Here is a 20,065-nt window from a genome sequence, read left to right on the forward strand (position 1 = left end):
TTTCTGGGGACTAAAGAACATAGGAATTTAAATTTCTCAGTAGTAAAAGACCTTTTAAAGCATTCACCTGGGTCTTTGGAATTAGGTGGTAGTAGCAGACCCAGAAAATAGTCTCTACAATGTCCATTAAGGACCTACACAGTCTGGAAAAGGACAGATTGAAGTTGGGGGTTAGGCAGAATATTTTGGGTCAGAAAGCTCATTCATATATTGAGCACGAGTGTTTTCTCATTTCCTGGCATATGTGCCATGGTGGATCTGAGGGTGTAAGAACAAGACACAGAGAGGCAACTTCTGTTAAGACTTTTCATGTTTGTCTTTGTGCAGGAGCTCAACTGCTTAGTTGCATCTTAGAGCTGGACTGCATCTATCGCCACCACTTACCAGCTGTGGAACCTTAGGTAAGTTTCCTTGAATTTTCCACCTTAATTTCTCCTCCTTGGGCTGGAGCGCTAGCACAGCGGGTAGGGTGTTTGCCTTGCATGTGGCCGACCCGGATTTGGTTCCTCTGTCCCTTTCAGAGAACCCAGTAAGCTACCTAGAGTATCCCACCCGCACAGCAGAGCCTGGCAAGCTCCCCATGGCATATTCAATATGCCAGAAACAGTAACCACAAGTCTCACAATGGAGATGTCACTGGTGTTTGCTTGAGCAAATCGATGAACAAAGGGAGGACAGTGCTACAGTGCAGTACTAATTTCTCCTCCGTAAAATGGGGACGCATATTGGTCCCATCTATCTTGAGGGCTGGTATAGAGAGCTAACATACAGAAAACACTTAGAATAGTACCTGACCCTTTGTAGGCACTATTTAGTAACACTACTGCTAGTGGAAGCCGCCAACAAAATGTATTAGAACACACTCATTGTAATGTTCGAGGGCACAAAGGTGAGGAATAAAATTGTTCCCCTTCTACTTTTACACTTTTTTTAAAGTGAAAAATGATTTCATTTTAGTGATGATGGTAAGCTCTGAGGTACAGAATTCTCCCCATTCAGATGGGGAGAGAAGCAGGAATGTATTCTTGTGAATGAAGAGACTTCAGGGGCTGATGATGATGGGGTTCAGTGAGGAGCTCCTAAATGTTCTAAGGGGTGCTCAGAATATATCCTAAGCTAAGAGCATGGCTGGTCTCTGTGGTGGTCCCACTACTGCTGATGGGATACATGTTTCTCTGCAGAGGTGTTGAGTGCTAAATCTAGAACCTGAAGAGTGGAGTTGACTTGTGATTGGAGATCAGCCACTTTTTAATAGTGCAAATTTTGGGTTTGATATGCATATCTAAAAATGGGAATAGTCATTCAAAGCAGTGTGAGTTCCAAATGAAAAGTGAATGGGATGAATCTTCACACTGGTTACTTTTATAATAACATCATGCACTGAAATTCTAAGGGTATGGATGGGTCTCTTTTTTCTATATTATCCTCCTCCCTTCCCCATCTCAGCTCCCAACTTCCATTTTCTTTCTAGGAATGGAGATATCATTTACTTAAAATAAAATATTTTGACTTCTACTAAAATAAAAATGAATTTGATAGGGGATGCTTCATTCTAGGGATTATTCTCAAGGTGAGTTCAAAGTATGTACATCAGAGACAGCAGAGGGGAGAAATAGTATACAAAGAGGATCTTATGGGTAAATAATTGAATTAGTTAAATCAGGACTTTTGATAAGATCCAGATCAACAAATTATACTAATTCGTTGACCTAGGTCATATGAACCACAAAATATAGTGTGATTTTAGAAACTGCTGTTGAATTGGGTGACTCACAAGCTGTTGGTGGTAGGAGTGACTTTTATTTTCAGACTGAAGTGGATTCAAATCGAGGCTCTGGGGTTGGGGAGACAGTACAGAGAACAAGGCATGTATCTGTCCCTGGCTGGATCCCTGGCATCACATGGTCCACTGAACATCAGCAGGTATAGCCCTTCTGGGTTTGCCCAGATGGTACCGGACAGTGCACTGTTTGAGCAAAGCACCCTGGGGCTCTAGCACTGAACTCCTGGCCTTACTGAGTATTGTGGGGAATGACCCCTGAGCACTGCTTGAGAAGCCCCTTTGTCTCTGTCCCCCATTAAACCCAAAACCAAAAAACAAACTTGAGCTCTCCAAGTTTTCAGAGGCACAATTTCCCATTCAGTAAAATGGGTCAATCACAGCAGTAGCCCAGGTCAGGAGGAATGAATGAGCCCAGACCGGCAGCAGCGCCTAGGAGCCTTACCAGGAATTTCCGCTTCTGCTTCCAGTGGCTGCCTTGGGCATTGGTGGCCATATGGGCTTCAGTGACAGTTTTGATGAGTTCCCACTCCTCGTCTGTAGGCTCTGGCTTATGCCCAATGGATTTTTGCAGCTCTTCCCGCCGTCTCTTTTCTCGGTTCTCCTCTATGAGTTTCCTCTTTGCCAGCCGCTTGCTGTCATCCAGTACCACTGGGAGAGGGAGAGAGTGAGACAAAGCACACAGTGAGACAAAGCTCCCAGACAAATGGCAAGGACAAGCCCCACAGTCTCAGGGATAGGACCCAAGGAACACTGATGGCTCAGCGTGCCCTCCAGGGCACTTTCTTTTCTTGCCAGAAAACTGCCATTGACTGGCCATTGTCCCACTTGAGTCTCAAACACTCAATACCAGGGCCAACTTTTCAAACAAAGACCTGGGGTTGCTGGACAGCAATACAAAGACAATTGCACAGAAGGTTGCTTTAAATAACAACATAGCAAAGAGGTAAGATTTACATCCCCCCCAGGACTTCGTAGTTAAGCTTGAGTAGCCAATCTCTTAAATTACTCGTAGGACTTCTGTTTCATACTAAAAGAACTTTCAGTGAAATATTTAGGTTAAAAACGTTCTGAGATGTAAATGGTAGGCTAGTGATCCCTTCCTCAGAGGAAAAAGGACCCCAGCTCTTTATTAGCCCTCTTGAAGGCTAACTGGAATGAGGCTGGGCCTATTTTGGATTTCAGAGGTACACAAACCCCATTATCATCTCCTTGCTCAACCCTCAGTGGTGGCTCACTTATGAAAAGGAGCTCAGGCTTTGGAATCTAGACATGCCTGATTTTGTACTGCCACATTGTAAGTGTGTGGCCTCTCACAAGTTGTTTAGGTTCTCAGGACATTCATTTGTTCCGGAATAAAATGAAATAAAAATACTTGGGTGTTCAATGTGATAATGCACTACAAGTGCTGGGTCAATGTAGTTATGACATAATGATTTGTGCAAAAGGGAAATTAGAGCAAGTAACAAAAAACCCTATACATTGTGGCTAATTCTTGAGACAAAACCACTTCATTAGATTTTTTAATAATTCTCAGTGGAATAGAAAGGCTCATGTGTTAAACCGTTAAATTCTAATATTTTGGACTGGAAGGGATCTAAGATATTTTCTCACCCAATCCCCTCCTTTCACAAAGGAGAAAGTTGATCCAGAGAGATTGTGATTTGCCTTAAATCACAGGGCAAGTTCATGGCAAATGTATGAATGTCTTTGTTCTTCTGTTGATTGTTGTTTAAGGCAATACAAATGGAATGTGGTAGAGAATGGGGGTCTCAGTCCATGAGGCTGAGAGCCTCTTGATCCCATGCTTTTCTCAATTATGTCTGTCTTGATTTATTAATCCTCGAGGTGCCCTTGCTTCTTACCTATTTACCTGGCCTTATAGGAAGTATGAATGAGTACTAATAAGTAATGGTGGCTCATTTATTGAAAGGAGAGGACAAATGGGTTTTATTTAATCCCCAAATTCTTCTTTGCAAGATTCCTTGCAATTGTTCTTGATGTACATGATCTGATTTAATCCTAAAAATAACCTACAACATAAGCAATGAAACACAGAGGGGAAACCCAAGGGTAAGTCCACACAGCTAGCAAGTGACAGATCTGGGATTCCAGCAGGTCTTTCTGATGATGAAACGAGCTCATATAATGATGAGCATAATCACAATCACAGAAGCAGAAGGTCCACTTAAAATTTCTTGACACATGATCTAGATAAAAGGACTGATTTATTTTAACCTCTTCCATACTCATATCTTTAACTTTTCAATGAAATGGATATTCAATAATAACAGCTCATTTTAGTGACCCACATAAGAACTTGATTCTGTCAATCATTTTTACATATGCAGATTAGGCATACTGTTGATAAGGGCTAAAGACTTTTTTTTTCTTTTTGGGTCACACCTGGGGATGCACAGGGGTTACTCCTGGCTCTTTACTCAGGAATTACTCCTGGCAGTGCTCAGGGGACCATATGGGATGCTGCAAATCAAACCCGGGTTGGCCGCAAATGTATGGCACCTACCCGCTGTACTATTGCTCCAGCCCCCATGCTAAAGATTTTAAAAGAAAACACTTTACCAAAGGGGGGAGGGGAAGGGGAGGATGTGTGGATCCAGGATTTCAGTGTTGGCTTATCACCCTAACACAATCCTTCTCCTTTTAAAAGTTTCTTCATTATGCATTCTTTAATGGGCAAATCAGCACACTGTAGATTTTTGAAACTTTAATAGAACCTGCTTATCGCATAAATAATAGTTGTGAATACTCTGTCATGAAGAAGTAAACATTCTCAATGCATTCTTTTTTCCTTTCTTTTTTTTCCTTTTAAAACTAAAAGTTGAAATCACTCTTTGAGGTTCAAAATAGCATGGCAGTAGAAGCCATTAACATGAATACTCAGCAAAAGGGAGGCCATAGCTTTCTGAACATGATTCTTATTTATTATTAGCTTAATTAAGGTGACGGGTATGGGTGTAAATCCCTTGCAGAGTGTGGGGAGGAGGAGACCCCAAGTGCTAATCTCACCACCATATGCTAAGGCAGTTGCAAAACTGGGGAGAATAACTTTAACCTGGCATGTTTTTATGGTTAAAAATATAACAAACAACCAACTGCAGGATGACTCATGCAATAGCTCAACTTCATATTCTTCAGAAATTTAGGAACGCAATATTTTCTTCCAGTGCACCATTTCCAAAAATGTTCACCAAGATAAACTCCTATCTCTGCTTATGAAAAAACAAAGGATAAGTTGAAGCTCTTAAGACAGGAATGTTGTGTGTGAAATTGTATCATTCAAGGTATATAGACAAAACCTCTCGTTTATAATCTTTGTTGAAAACAGAGTATTGCTCTGCAAAGATGATTGGGGTAAATAAATTGTTTTCCCTCACCCGTATCTAGATCACTGCATAACATTACATTTAGAAGTTGATGGGAGACAGGGAGGAGATGGAGGAAGAGAAGGAAAATTACCCAGCCTCTGCTGGGACTGAGGGGTCTATAGCTATGCAAGGTATCTGTGCTCTGTCCACATGCGTGCCTGCTTTCAACTAGTGTGGTTGATCTCCTTGAACCAAACCTTTCCCCAATCAACATTCCCCGAATATAAAGCAAAGGGAGAAGATTACTTACAATCTGTTGCCATGCCAACATAGATGCATTTTTTAAAGCGACATTCCTGGCACTGATTTCTTGTGACTTTGTCTATGACACATTTTCCTTCATATTTACAGGAATAGGATGGATGCAGATTTTTCTGAATGGTTCTTCTAAAGAAACCCTACACAAAAAAGAAAGAACCCAGACAATAGTTTGTTATTTTCTTGAAACAAATGACTAGAATTTTGTGTCTTCATAGATTGAGGAATTACTTTATACCTTACATATGTACAGTTCTACCCCTTATATTGAAGAACTGGCCCAAAAAGAATCTAAAAAATTCTCAATCTGAGATGAAGGAGCTATAGTGTGATTAGAGTATCAACATATTTTTGGCATATAGCCAAGCAAAATGGTTTTCTGGAAAATCTTGTGTTTGCTTTCATTTCTTTGAGAAAATTGAGTAGTGCAAATAAATCATGCTAATACAATCATTTAGTAATTAAATATATTATTAACTGCCTTTAGAGATTTAGTGTAATTCTTGTTTATGAATCTTGAGATGCCATGACCAGCTTACATAGTTCTCCAAGCAAAAATACTTGGGGAAAAGAAAATTTCAGGTTGTCTGTCAAATTTTCCCTATAGCTTATTGTTCTGGGGTTTCATTATGTATAGTTTTTCTTTACTTCATTCCAGGGTTAACGACCTTATATAATATTCTGAAGAGTGTAGTGTTACATACTAGGATCTTTCTGGATATGGTAGTTAATTCTTGGCAACTGTATTTCTATGTTGTAGGAATTAATGAGAACAAAGAACACTTATTGTGAGCAATATAATAAAGGTGCTGGAGAGTGTATTCCATATCCTGTCTCTTCCACAACCTCATGAAGTAGGTACTCAGTATTGTCACTGATGGGTGAACATAGCCTGCTTTGAACAGGTTAAAAATCACAGTCCCAGAATTTCACAGTAAGTATATACTAAAACCAAGCTTGCAGGCCACAACTCTAAATCCTATTTATTTAAAAGCTTATATGATATAAATTAAAGTTGACTTTATAGTTGTATTTAGATGATTTTTGGGTGAACCTCAAAACAAAAATTTTCTCCGAACAAGAACACATTTTTCTTTTTTTTTTACTTAATTTTTTTTTTTTGATTTTTATTAGTGAAACACCATGTGGTACAGTTGTAGACTTACAATTTTTTTGCTTGGATTGCAATTATACAATGATCAAATACCCATCCCTTCACCAGTGCCCATTTTCCACCACCACGGGTCCTAGTATCCCTCCCACTCCCCATCCCCCTATCCCACCCTGCCTCTGTGGCAGGGTATTCCCTTTTAAGAACACATTTTTCCTTTGAATTCATGGACAGAGTTGTAGTTTATACTACTGAGTAAGCAAAAGAGCTTATTCTAAAGTCACTGTCACTGTCCTCCCGTTGTTCATTGATTTGCTCGAGTGGGCCCAGTAACATCTCCATTGGAGACTTTGTTGTTACTGTGTTTGGCATATCGAATACATCACGGGTAGCTTGCCAGGCTCTGCCATGCAGGCGAGATACTCTCGGTAGCTTGCCAGGCTCTCTGAGAGGGGTGGAGGAATCAAACTCAGGTGGGCCATGTTGACTGCGTGCAAAGCAAATGCCCTACCACTGTGCTATCGCTCCAGCCCATTCTAAAGTACAAACACTTTTAAAAAAATTAATTTAATTTTTATAAAGTTGTTCACAATAATTCAAATTCATTACATTTAGTATTAAAACACCAATCCCACCACCATATTTCAAGTGTTTCCACCCCAAATCCCAAACCATGCCCCCCAAAGCAGAATTGAAATAATTTTGTATTGCTTATTATGAATAATGTGCTAAAAATGGTTCAATAAAGTTTTCTTAGAGGGAAGCATGTGAAGATTGTTGTATTTCAACCTGGAGCCATCAAGCCCTAGTACAAACGCTTTTGAAAGATGTTCTTCAATAAAGTGTAAGGGGTTTGGGTGTGTGCATCTAATTCTGTCAGACAAGTGATAGAACTGAAGTTTTAGTTGATCTGCAGAGATTCCCAAACTTATTTGATCTATCATCTTTTCAGGAAAATAATTACTTGGTGTCCCCTGGATATTTAATTTCTTTAGATGAATGTTGCAGTGTCCCCATGGAGCAGTATCACCCATCATGGGAAATGCTGATCTATATTAAGATCAAACTTTAATTGTCCTGTTTAATTTTTATTGGCTTGGACTATTCACATCTACACCCACTGTCACTGTCACTCCCGTTTTTCATCGATTTGCTCAAGTGGGCCCAGTAACATATCCATTGTGACACTTGTTACTGTGTTTGGCATATTGAATACGTCACAGGTAGCTTGCCAGGTTTTGCCTTGCGGGTGAGATACTCTCAGTAGCTTGCTGAGCTCTCCGAGAGGAGCAGAGGAATCGAACGCCAGTCGGTCAGGCCGGCCACATGCAAGGCAAATGACCTACCCGCTGTGCTATCGCTCCAGCCCCACATCTACACCCACCTCATATATTTCATATTTCTCACTTTGACAAAAGAGCTATTTCTAAATGGAAAAACTGGACAGAAAATTACTAAAATGAATAAAATTCAGGTCTATGTGCAAATTAATTCTTCAAGTTCTAATAGAAAAACCATTCTATTAAGTGTGGGTTTTTGCATCCTTAGAGACCTGAGTCCATTAGTTTGAATGGCGTGGATCTCTCCTATTAGGAGACTCACTACGTTACATGAGAAGCAGACAGTTGAGATGCTAGCAGAGCTTTCCTGAGTATTCAAGTTAGACAAATCCTACTTGGTTTGAATGCCAGAGCATCCAGCAAGAGTGAGGAACAAGTTTTCCTGCGAATTTCCCACATCTAATTCTTTTACTTCTGTTAAATCCACCCTTCTAGGGTTCCCTGGTCTTGGAGGGCAGAGTAGAACTAGAGGTTCCTGGCAAGAAGATACAAGTCCTTGACAGAGAGGAGTTATCTGGTGGCACACTGCATTTGAGTGTGTATCCTAAACTTGTTGATACCAAAGTCTAGAGCATATGCTGAGAACTCTGCTGCTGGAAGTTTGGGAAAGTCATTCCTCTGCCGGAAGTTAGGGCTAACCTTTTCTCACTCGTACTCTGATACCAACTCATGTTTTGGGAAGCAGACAGCACATCGAAGAGTCAGGAGAAAAATAAGGTACAAGATACTATTGATTTCTCCAATAAGGTACTGTGAATTTTCTGAGGAGATGAATTAAATCATTTCTATTTTGCTAATTAAAATAAAATAAGTTGAGATAGCTAGCTCTGTGGTTCATAGTACCATTTATTTTATGTGCCTTATCTTTGATGACTTTCCTTGGGTACTTCCTGGACTAAATCTCTTGGAAGACCTCCAGGACCCAGCCACAGTCATGCTAAGACCACTCTCCACATGCTCAGACGAGCCTCATGCATGAAGGAACCGGCAGAGGAACCCAAGTGTGTGGGACCCAGGGTTGAGATCTCCAAGCCTTCTTGGTTTGGGACTGGGCCTCCTCCACCCATATCCCCTATCTTCTAGTAGCTAGACAGTTACACCCACCAACTGCCATGTAACCCTATCAATGGCCAAGATCCAGAGACTATAAAACCAAGCTCCAGAAGAGCATTTGTGCGACCTCTTATTGTCTAGTTCTCGCTCTCAGAGAACCCGGCAGGCTACCAAGAGTATCTTGTCCGCATATATGCCTGACTGGGAACACCTGTAAAGGTGATTAGAGGCTGCCAAAAGCCTCCATCCCTCTCAGAGAGCCTGGCAAGCTACCAAGAGTATCCCACCCGCACGGCAGAGCCTGTCAAGCTACCGGTGGCGTACTTGATATGCCAAAACCAGTAACAATGAGTCCTCACTTCCCTGACCCTGAAATAGCCCCCAAATGGCCATTGGGTTACTCTGGCACGTGACAGGGACGAATGGAGACATTACTGGTGCCTGTTAGAGCAAAGTGATAAACAATGTGATGATAGTGATAGTGATAATAAAAGCAGAAATTGACATATGATAAGGGACTATTTCAAATGTAAAGATGCCAGATGCTTTAATTTAAAAATAGTGACAAAATTTAATCTTAGAATTTAATCTTCATGAATAGAAAATATTGAAATAGCTACTTATAAAATATATTCCTGTGAGCATGTGAGAAGCCAGGAATATGGCTCAATTGCAGAGCTCATGTATGTGTGAGACTCTATATTTGATCCCTGATATAACATATAAAAAAGTAGTAAACAGAATTAAAAATATTGGAAATCATTAAAATACTTGGACACAAGTTGATAAAATAGATGCTCCCAAAACTAAATAAGGACATATATTTCAGTTGATGATTTGTTGGTGATTTTGTAAATACATATCAGACATGTTTCTCTGTGTTTTGAGAAGACCTAGATTAATTTTTTCTGGTTCAAGATGACACACTAACCTGTATTATAAGAGTTAAGTCATCCTCTTGATATTTGAGCATTTCAGCAACTGCTTAGAAAAACTTTGTACTCGACTTTAAAAATGGCTTATTGTGGGATAGCATTTTTTCTACGAGGGATGCATGAAAACTGGCATATTATAACAAAGAAATATCTTCAGAAGATTTCCATTGCCTTTGAGCAAAATTGGCAAAAAAATTCTCCATTTACATATTGCAATTATTGGGTAGAAATATAAAAACAAAACAAAAATAAAAACAGGTTGAATAAACAAATGTGAATAGTAGAACTTTCCATCTATGGCCATTCTTTTTTTTTTTTTTTTTTTTTTTTTTTTTTTTTTTTATTTATTTATTGAATCACTGTGGGAAAGGTTACAAAGCCCTCAGGTTTATGTCTCAGTCATGCAAATATCAAACACATTTCCCTTTACCAATACTCATCCTTTCCCATGAAGAACCCCAATAAAACCCCACCCCCCACCCCTCCCCGTCCCTGCGAGGCAGATGAACTCCAGTTAACACTATCCGCTTTGACCAGACTGTTTCAATAAAAGATTCACCACTATTATTTAGAGTTTACCCCCCCCCCCCCAAATCAGACATGCTGAAAAAGCATTGTGAAGTGACTTGCCCTCTTCAGCTGGGCTCAAGAATTAAATGTTGGTTTTGGATTTCTGCTATTTTACTTATTGACCCTGGAAGTATTTCTACCGAAAGTCAGATAGTTAAGAAATTGGTTTCTGTGTTCTGGAGTCGCGGCCGTGCTGGAGAGCCGCTCGTGGGGGGCAACTGGTGGCCTCGGTAGGGCGTGAAGGGCGGAGCGAAACGCCCCCCTTCCCATGAGGTCCTAGTCGCCCCCACACTCCCGGCTCATACCTGCTGTCCACAAGGCTCCCATGTGGCCGCCATCTTTCTTTCCAGAGAGGAGAGGGCGAATGGGGCAACACCCTTTCCCCTCCGGCAGACTTGATGGGCTGGATCAATGCATAGTCCATTCACTTTTCTGCTCCAAGCTGCTGGGTTCTGCATTAAGTCCTTGTGCTTCTGGGGCCATGGCCGTGCTGGAGAGCCGCTCGTGGGGGGCAACTGGTGACCTCGGTAGGGCGTGAAGGACGGACCGGAACGCCCCCCGACCCATGAGGTTTTAGTCGCCCCCACTCCCCCGGCTCATACCTGCTGTCCACAAGGCTCCCATGTGGCCGCCATCTTTCTTTCCAGAGAGGAGAGGGCGAATGGGGCAACACCCTTTCCCCTCCGGCAGACTTGATGGCCTGGATCAATGCATAGTCCGTTCACTTTTCTGCTCCAAGCTGCTGGGTTCTGCATTAAGTCCTTGTGCTTCTGGGGCCGTGGCTGTGCTGGAGAGCCGCTCGTGGGGGGTGACTGGTGACCTCGGTAGGGCGTGAAGGACGGACCGGAACGCCCCCCTTCCCATGAGGTTTTTGTCGCCCCCACACCCCCGGCTCATACCTGCTGTCCACAAGGCTCCCATGTGGCCGCCATCTTTCTTTCCAGAGGGAGGAGGGCGGAAGGGAGCAACACCCTTTCCCCTCTGGGCAGAAATGATTGCCTGGATTAACGCATAGTCCTTTCACTTTTCTGCTCCAAGCTGCTGGGTTCTGCATTAAGCCCTTGTGCTTCTGGGGCCGTGGCCGTGCTGGAGAGCCGCTCGCGGGGGGCAACTGGTGACCTCGGTAGGGCGTGAAGGACGGACCGGAACGCCCCCCTTCCCATGAGGCCCTAGCCGCCCCCACACCCCCGGCTCATACCTGCTGTCCACAAGGCTCCCATGTGGCCGCCATCTTTCTTTCCAGAGAGGAGAGGGCGAATGGGGCAACACCCTTTCCCCTCCGGCAGACTTGATGGCCTGGGTCAATGCATAGTCCGTTCACTTTTCTGCTCCAAGCTGCTGGGTTCTGCATTAAGTCCTTGTGCTTCCGGGGCCGTGGCCGTGCTGGAGAGCCGCTCGTGGGGGGTGACTGGTGACCTCGGTAGGGCGTGAAGGACGGACCGGAACGCCCCCCTTCCCATGAGGTTTTTGTCGCCCCCACACCCCCGGCTCATACCTGCTGTCCACAAGGCTCCCATGTGGCCGCCATCTTTCTTTCCAGAGGGAGGAGGGCGGAAGGGAGCAACACCCTTTCCCCTCTGGGCAGAAATGATTGCCTGGATTAACGCATAGTCCTTTCACTTTTCTGCTCCAAGCTGCTGGGTTCTGCATTAAGCCCTTGTGCTTCTGGGGCTGTGGCCGTGCTGGAGAGCCGCTCGTGGGGGGCAACTGGTGACCTCGGTAGGGCGTGAAGGACGGACCGGAACGCCCCCCTTCCCATGAGGCTCCAGTCGCCCCCACACCCCCGGCTCATACCTGCTGTCCACACGGCTCCCATGCGGCCGCCATCCTTCTTTCCAGAGAAGAGAGGGCGAATGGGGCAACACCCTTTCCCCTCCGGCAGACTTGATGGCCTGGATTAACGCATAGTCCTTTCACTTTTCTGCTCTAAGCTGCTGGGTTCTGCATTAAGTCCTTGTGTTTCTGGGGCTGTGGCCGTGCTCCAAACTTAACTCTGACTTTCAGGGAGAAAGATTGGGTGGTTTACTTCTCATTGATCACTTTGTATATAGAGAGATGTCCGCGGTTTTGAGAAAAAGTCCTCGTTCCCGCATACTCGAGCTGTGTTTGTAGAGGCTTCTGGTCACCGGGGTTCCATCTGGGGGAGGCGAGATGCGGCGCCTACTCCATCTGGAACTTGCGGGTGAACTTGGCTCTTTTTGGAACCTGTTTTTTCTTTTTTTTTTTCCCTCCGGGATCCCGCACGCTCCATGTGTTCTTTCTCTTATGCTTACGGCTTCAAAGATGGCGCTGGGGGGCGGGCTGTGGGCACGACTTCCGGAATCAGAGGTTACCTGGGAGGTGTAGTTCGGCAGATTTGAGAAAAAGTCCTCGTTCCTGCATACTCGAGCTGTGTTTGTAGAGGCTTCTGGTCACCGGGGTTCCATCTGGGGAAGGTGAGATGCGGCGCCTACTCCATCTGGAACTTGCGGGTGAACTTGGCTCTTTTTGGAACCTGTTTTTTCTTTTTTTTTTTTCCTCCGGGATCCCGCACGCTCCATGTGTTCTTTCTCTTATGCTTACGGCTTCCTATGGCCATTCTTAAATCTGTGTTTTTGGGCCAGAGAAATAACTCAGTAAGTAAGACACTTGCCTTGCACATGGTGGATCTTGGGTTCAGCCTCTGGAACCCCATCTGGTACCCCCCATAACCAACCCTGCCAGAAATGATTCCTGAACACAAAATCAGGAACAAGTACTGAGCACTGCCCAAACAAAACAAAAACTGTATTTTATACAAAAGATTCTTTTGTCCTTTTACAAGATGTTTTGTCCTCAGATTAAATGGTTTGTTTCTCCCTCCTTAGAATCTTTCTGATTTTATGATAGAGGCATGTTAAAAACAGGATTCAGATCTGAGATCACTTAATCACTTAACTTCCCGTTAGTCGTCGATTTGCTCGAGCGGGCGCCAGTAACGTCTCCATTTGTCCCTGTCGCGTGCTAGTGTAGCCCAATGGCATCTCTTCGCTCCGGGAACATGGAGGGCCTCAAACCGATCGTTCATGACCTTGACAAAGAAGTCTGACCATCTGGTAGGTGGGCGGCCACGCGGTCTCTTGACATCCCGTGGAATCCAATCAGTAACAGCTCTAGTCCAACGGTCGTCTTTAAATCTCATTACGTGACCAGCCCATCTGATTTTCGACACCTTGGCAAATGAGACAGCGTCCCTGATCCTTGATCGTCGACGGATGTCAGAACTCCGGATTCCTTCTCTCATTTGAGTGAAACGTGATATTCCAAGCATAGCTCTTTCTATTCTTCTTTGGGAGACCTGAATGGCGTTCTCATCTTGTTTGCGTAGGGCCCAGGTCTCTGAGGCATATGTTAATGCAGGAAGAACAGTGGAATCAAAGAGATGTGCCCGGAGCCGGAGGTTCTTCGTCCTCTTAGCTATTTCTTCGACGTTCTTGAAGGCGTTCCAAGCCGCTCTCTTCCTCCTGTGCAGTTCGGGTGCCAGGTCATTTGTCATGTTGACCTCTCGACCTAGGTACACATAGCTGTTGCATTCGGAGATGGTCGTTCCATTGAGAGCGAATGGGGCGTCAGGAACAAGGCTGTTTCTCATAAACATTGTCTTCGTAAGATTCAGCTGTAGTCCTACCTTTCCACACTCACGGTCAAAGTCGGCCAGCATTTGTGCCGCTTGGCTGATGTTTGGTGTTATTAAAACAATGTCATCAGCAAAGCGGAGGTGGTGTAGTTGCCGACCATCTATCTTCACTCCCATTCCTTCCCATTCCAGTCGTTGCATGATGTTCTCGAGGGTGGCACTGAAGAGTTTTGGTGAAATGGTATCACCCTGCCGCACCCCTCTCTTGACATCAACGATCACTTCTTTGTAGAATGGTGAGATCCTGGTAGTGAATCCGCAATACAGCTCACGGAGGATCCTGATGTATTGGGCTTGAATGCCCTGATTGACTAGGGCTTCAATGACCGCTTCCGTCTCAACAGAATCAAAGGCCTTCTTTAAATCAATGAACGTTAAGCAGAGCGGCATCTTGAACTCCCGAGAAACCTCAATGAGTTTGGTTATCGTGTGGATATGGTCGATGGTGCTGAATCCTTTGCGGAACCCTGCTTGCTCGCATGGTTGTCCTTCATCTAGTGTTCTGCCAATCCTATTCAGGATGACTCGAGTGAACAACTTGTAGATGACAGACAATAGGCAGATCGGGCGATAGTTGCCAATGTCATGGATGTCTCCCTTCTTGAACAGTAGTACGGTCCTGCTGGTTTTCCATTGAGATGGAACCTTGCATTCAGACAGGTAGCGAGTGAAGAGCCGAGCCAGTGTATTGATGAGTACTGACGGCAGGTTCTTCAGGTGTTCAGGTCTGACCTTGTCTGGGCCGGGTGCTGTTTGTTTCTTTACTGATGAAATGGCGTGTCGGATTTCGGAAGGGAGAACGTTGGGAACGACATACCCATCCTGTGGAATTTGGTATGTCGGCAAGTGGACATGGCTATCAAAGAGATTTGAGTAGAAGTCATGGATAATCTTCTCCATTGCCGTTCTGGAGGATGTGATGGATCCATCAGGACGTCGGAGGGCAGTCATCTTGGTCTTATAGTTGGCGAAGGACAGGCGGGCGTTACGAATACTTTTCCCGGCTTCTGCCGCATCTACCAGTACTTCTGCTCTTCTCTCTTTGAGGTCTTCCTTGATCGCATCTCTGCACTGCTTTGCAAGCTCGGACGTTAGCTTGCGGTTGCCTGAGGCATGCGCCAAACCACGCTGGCGAATTAGCTCAAGAGTTTTCGAAGATAGGCGACTTTTTGTGGCTATCTCTCTCTTGGCGTTCCTCGCACATTCATGGAGGTGCTGAACCAGTCGATCGTATTCCTCGTCAATGTTGTCAACAATGGCATCTTCCCATGTTGCCGCAATAGTACCAAAGAGTTCCCAGTTGGTGGTCGTTCTGGGAGTTCTCTTTTTGAACTTTGCAGCCCTTTCTCCCCGCTCTGTGAAGTAGAATTTTGCACGAAGGAGACGGTGGTCCGATCCCGTTCGAAATTTTGGGACAACAGCGACATCAGTCAGGCAAAACCGTCGATTGAATATGATGTGGTCTATTTCGTTGTGGAATCGTCCACCGGGAGACTCCCATGTCCATCGTTTAGATTCTGCCTTCTGGAACTGTGAGTTACCATGAATGGTCTTGGTCGACATGATGAACTCAGACAGTCTCTCACCCTGTTCGTTCCATTCTAGGCCATGGGTTCCGATGTGAAGTTCTTCAGCTGATCTTCTCGGTCCTATCTTGGCATTAAAATCACCCACAATGATCTTGTAGAAGGTGTGGTCTTCTTTATAGAACTTCTCTAGCTCCATGTAGAACTTCTCGATTTCTCTTTCCTCATAATGAGATGTTGGTGCGTAGACAACGAAGATAGAAACTGCAGGCAGTGAGCCACATCTATTCAAATGTAAACGTCCGATTCGGGTTGTTAGGCATTCGAATGAATCAATGCTCTTGGCCAAGTTTGTGTTGACAAGGACACCGACGCCTCCAACACCTCTTTTATCGCATGTTCCGAGGAACAATTCTTCTCCAGTGTCGAAAACGGCATGGTGTGATTCGTGTCTTCTTGTCTCGGTCAGACCAATGATGTCGTACTTGATCATTCGCGCTTGTACCATCAGGTCCTCGATGGATGCATCTGATGCTAGAGTACGTGCATTGAAAGTACAGACGATCATTTTTGTCTTCCTTCGTTGTGGCAGCCTAGGTCGGCCTTGAGATTTTGTCGGCCTCTCCTTTCTCATCCTTCTCAGTGCTGCCATGTCGGTGAAGCCTTCAGGGTCAGGTGAATGAGACCAGTTGTAGTTACTGGTTTTGGCATATCGAATACACAGCGGATAGCTTGCCAGGCTCTTCCGTGCGGGCGGAATACTCTATTCCGCCCGCACGGAAGAGCCTGGCAAGCTATCCGCTGTGTATTCGATATGCCAAAACCAGTAACTACAACTGGTCTAGGGTGATTAGAGGTCACCCCAAAAGCCTCTATCCCTCTCGGAAAGACTGGCAAGCTACCGAGAGTAGAGAGATCTGAGATAAAGCTATAGAATCTTGCTTTTTATGATATGACTTCTTTTAAGCAAATTTAGTTGCACCAAGCCCCAAATATCCTGTGATCTTGGGAAATGAAGCTAATGGATATTTTGATTATCACAAAGACCTGTATGAAGCAGGGACCAGGGTTAATAGGCTTGCTTCTCCTTTAGTTTAAGTGGATGGCTAATAAGCATTAAATCCTCTGTAAGGCACATTGAATCTTGAGAGTCACTTTAGCAAGAGGAGTATTAAATAAAATTTTCAGTCTGATTTCTTTTAGAATCCAGAATTTACCATTAGAAATGGATTTGAATGAATTTAGTATTACATAATCAAGAAGGCAAAACCTTACGGATTGATGCTAATTTAGCAAAAATATAGTACGAATTATTGAGATTTTGGAATGAGAAAATGAACCAAAGTAAAGCAGTTTCATTACTTTCAAATCAAACCAATAAAATTATGCTTTCAAGAGACAGTCTGCAAGTCTTTCAATTATAAACAGCTAGGACTTGTGATTAGTTCCATTAAACTTCTCTAGATGTAAACTATTGTTTACATCATAGATGTAATGGCAACTTTTAGCTCAATCTTTGTTAAAAGGTTACAAATTCCAGATCAAAGAAGTCTGGATGAATGAGAACAATTACATCACATTCCAAAAAATAGTCTTGCAGATGGAAGGTCTTTGAAATGACCTCTTTCAGTAACTGTATCATCTCAACACTTTTAGCAGCCTTCTGCTGTTTCTTCATCTCAAGTAGAAAAAAACCCACAGTATTTGGATGGCAAATATTCCACTAGGGAAACATTTTAGTCTGAAAGCAGGTCAGTCTGAAACCTGAGCTAACAGTAATTTGGGGGGCTTAGGGTAAAAGGTTAAAGGAAAATGGGTAGAGAAGGAAAGGAGAGGAGAGGGGATGAGGTGGGTGAAAAAAGAAGGAAAGGCTAGACTGTTTCATGAATTGTAATTTAATTTTTGCTTTAAGGGTTTATAACTTGTAATTTCATTTTAATAATAAAGATAAAACATTTAACACGAAAAATGTCTAAGATCTTACCCTAATGTACTTCCTACTTCATAGGAAATAGGAAGTACGTCCTACTTCACATTTACTGAACGTTGAGTATGGCACTTGGTCAAGTATAATACACTTTATTTTCTGTTAGTCTTTTGGACCCCAAAAATATTTGCCAGAAATATCATTATAATTTAGTAATATTGTAAACAATCAAATTTAGGTTCCCTATTGACCTCTGGTATACTTTGTCCAGTATCTCCTGCAGAATGGTCTGAAAGGCCTAATATTAGTTGATGAATAGTCAGAATTTACTTACTGACTCCAGGCTGTGCAAAAATGTCAATTCAGATGTTTTCAGAACATAATTGTATCTAAGTAGTCTCAAAGGTATTCCCTAATGGATCCCTTAATAGTGAACATATCCACTCAGATCAACAGCAGCAAGCAACTATGATAGAGCAAATTCTGCCTCCCCAACACCAGAGATAAAATAGGTAGAGAAATGTTCTTACTAGGGACAGTCACAGAAAATATCTATGCACTTTAAAACTTAGAATGTCATCAATTTCTTTTTAGTTTATTAATAGTCTCCCTATCTTGAAAACCAGATATCACACTTTCAAAAAACTACTATTACTATTCTGTTTTACTTTGTTTTGTTTTTGGCCTCAACTGGCTGTGCTCAAGTTATTGCAATAACTTAGACTGATTCTACATTCAGGGATCACTACTGGCAGGCTCTGGGAAATGTATGAGATGCCTGGGATAGAATCCGGTCATCCTTGTGCATCCTACAACTACCCCATCCCTGCCCCCATTTAAAAAAAATTGATGACAAAATAACCGAGTTCTTGAAGTGATAGAAAATAGAGAGGGCATCCAGGTACATGGACGATCACAGGCCAAGGTTGTGGAAATTTGATTCTAAATGGAACTTAATGTTGCAACTTAGCAGGGAGTCCTCTACAGATAAACTGAGGGTGTGGGGACTCCTGGCTGAGCCTCCAGCTCTATGGTCCTGGGGAATTCTGGGTGTGCGGGTGGGACTGTACATCCAGCTTTTTGACCTCGGGGCAGTTACCTTGCAGCCTTCACAGGTGATGCAGCGGTAGTGATACCCAGTGGCCTTGTCACCGCACACTACACATAGCTCGTCCTTGTCTAAGTAACTGGGGATGTACCCTGTGAAGAAGGAAAACAGGACCGTGAGAATACAATAACATATTAAAGCCAAAAACACACCACAGCTAGGAGAAGGAGGTGAGGAGAGGAAGTAGGTGAGGGAGGGAAAACTGAGTGGTCTAATACATTTTTTGTTTGTCTGTTTGTTTTTAGGGTGGTGTTTGGGCCACACCTGGCTGTACTTAGGGCTTACTCCTTGCTCAGAGGTCACCCATGGCGGTGCTGGAGATTGATAGGGCGATGATCATGTGCAAGAACCAGTTCCTTAATCTTCGTACTATCTCTCTGGCCCTGATACATTTCTCTTTGCAATTTATATTTTATTTCATTTTTTTCATTGTTCATGGGTTAAAATATGATTTTAAAATTAATTTGAGTACTTTTTTTGCCTTAGGGTTTATATCTTGCAATAATTTAGACTTTTCCTGGTGTCAGGCACTGCACATGGTGGATGATAGAGAACATCTGTAGGCCTGGGAGGATGGAGCCCAGGCCTTCCACAGGCAAGGCAGGGCCCTGCTCTACCATTTGAACCACATCCTTGCCCAATAACTTAGTGTGTGTGTGTGTGTGTGTGTGTGTGTGTGTGTGTGTGTGTGTGTTTTGCTTTTTTTGGGTCAGACCCGTGCACAGGGGTCACTCCTGGCTCATACACTCAGGAATCACTCCAGGTGGTGCTTGGGGGACCCTATGGGATGCTGGGAATCGAACCTGGGTCAGCCACATGCAAGGCAAAAGCCCTACCCGCTGTTCTATCACTCCAGACCCAACTTAGTTTTAAATATAAAAGGCAAGTAAGACATCTCAGAAGAAAAAAAGAAATGTCTTCCTTGGACTTACTGTTCTGCCTCATACTCTTATACTTACCTCATACTTTCCTGTACAAGGGCCACCCATAGCATAAGTGAAAGGTGAGGCCTGCAGTGGGGGACCAGTAGGACCACAAACAGTGGTTTTGGGACCACCAGAGTTACTTCCAGCAGAGCTGGGGAGCAGTTGTGGTTCTCTCCTGCCCCCTTTCTACATGTTATCTGACACGTGGAGCCAGATTTTAGAACACCTCAGAAATATGAGTGCCTACTCTTGCTTTCTGGGTTGGAACAGTGTGATGGTTGTTGGAGTTCTGTAGGGAGGCTGGGATGCTCAGGTTCCTAATAATACAAATTCTATTGACAAGGCTTGTTTGCAAACTTGTTCTTAGGAGACTTAATTCAACATGGAATCACTGGATTCACTATGGAATCAAACTCAGAATGTTCCTGGGAAGGTCCTGGATGATCAGAGATGGACCCTCCTTAGGGACACAGAAGAAAAAAGCAGG

General features: G+C 43.6%; 1 protein-coding gene across 7 annotated transcripts in view; it reads right to left on the bottom strand.

Annotated features, from left to right (window-relative positions):
- The window catches only part of THRB (thyroid hormone receptor beta), a 441,166-nt gene that overhangs the window by 28,164 nt on the left and 392,937 nt on the right, over positions 1-20,065 (bottom strand). For all 7 annotated transcript variants that reach the window (XM_056129151.1, XM_056129152.1, XM_056129154.1 and 4 more), the window contains 3 exons: positions 18,644-18,744; positions 5,420-5,567; positions 2,226-2,431 (listed from right to left, as the gene is read on the bottom strand). In XM_056129151.1, the coding sequence (XP_055985126.1) occupies positions 2,226-2,431; positions 5,420-5,567; positions 18,644-18,744 (455 nt within the window). The remainder of the gene's footprint in view (positions 1-2,225; positions 2,432-5,419; positions 5,568-18,643; positions 18,745-20,065) is intronic.

This window comes from Sorex fumeus, unplaced genomic scaffold, assembly GCF_029834395.1.
Source record: "Sorex fumeus unplaced genomic scaffold, SorFum_2.1 ptg000072l, whole genome shotgun sequence".
Classification (NCBI taxonomy): Eukaryota; Metazoa; Chordata; class Mammalia; order Eulipotyphla; family Soricidae; genus Sorex; species Sorex fumeus.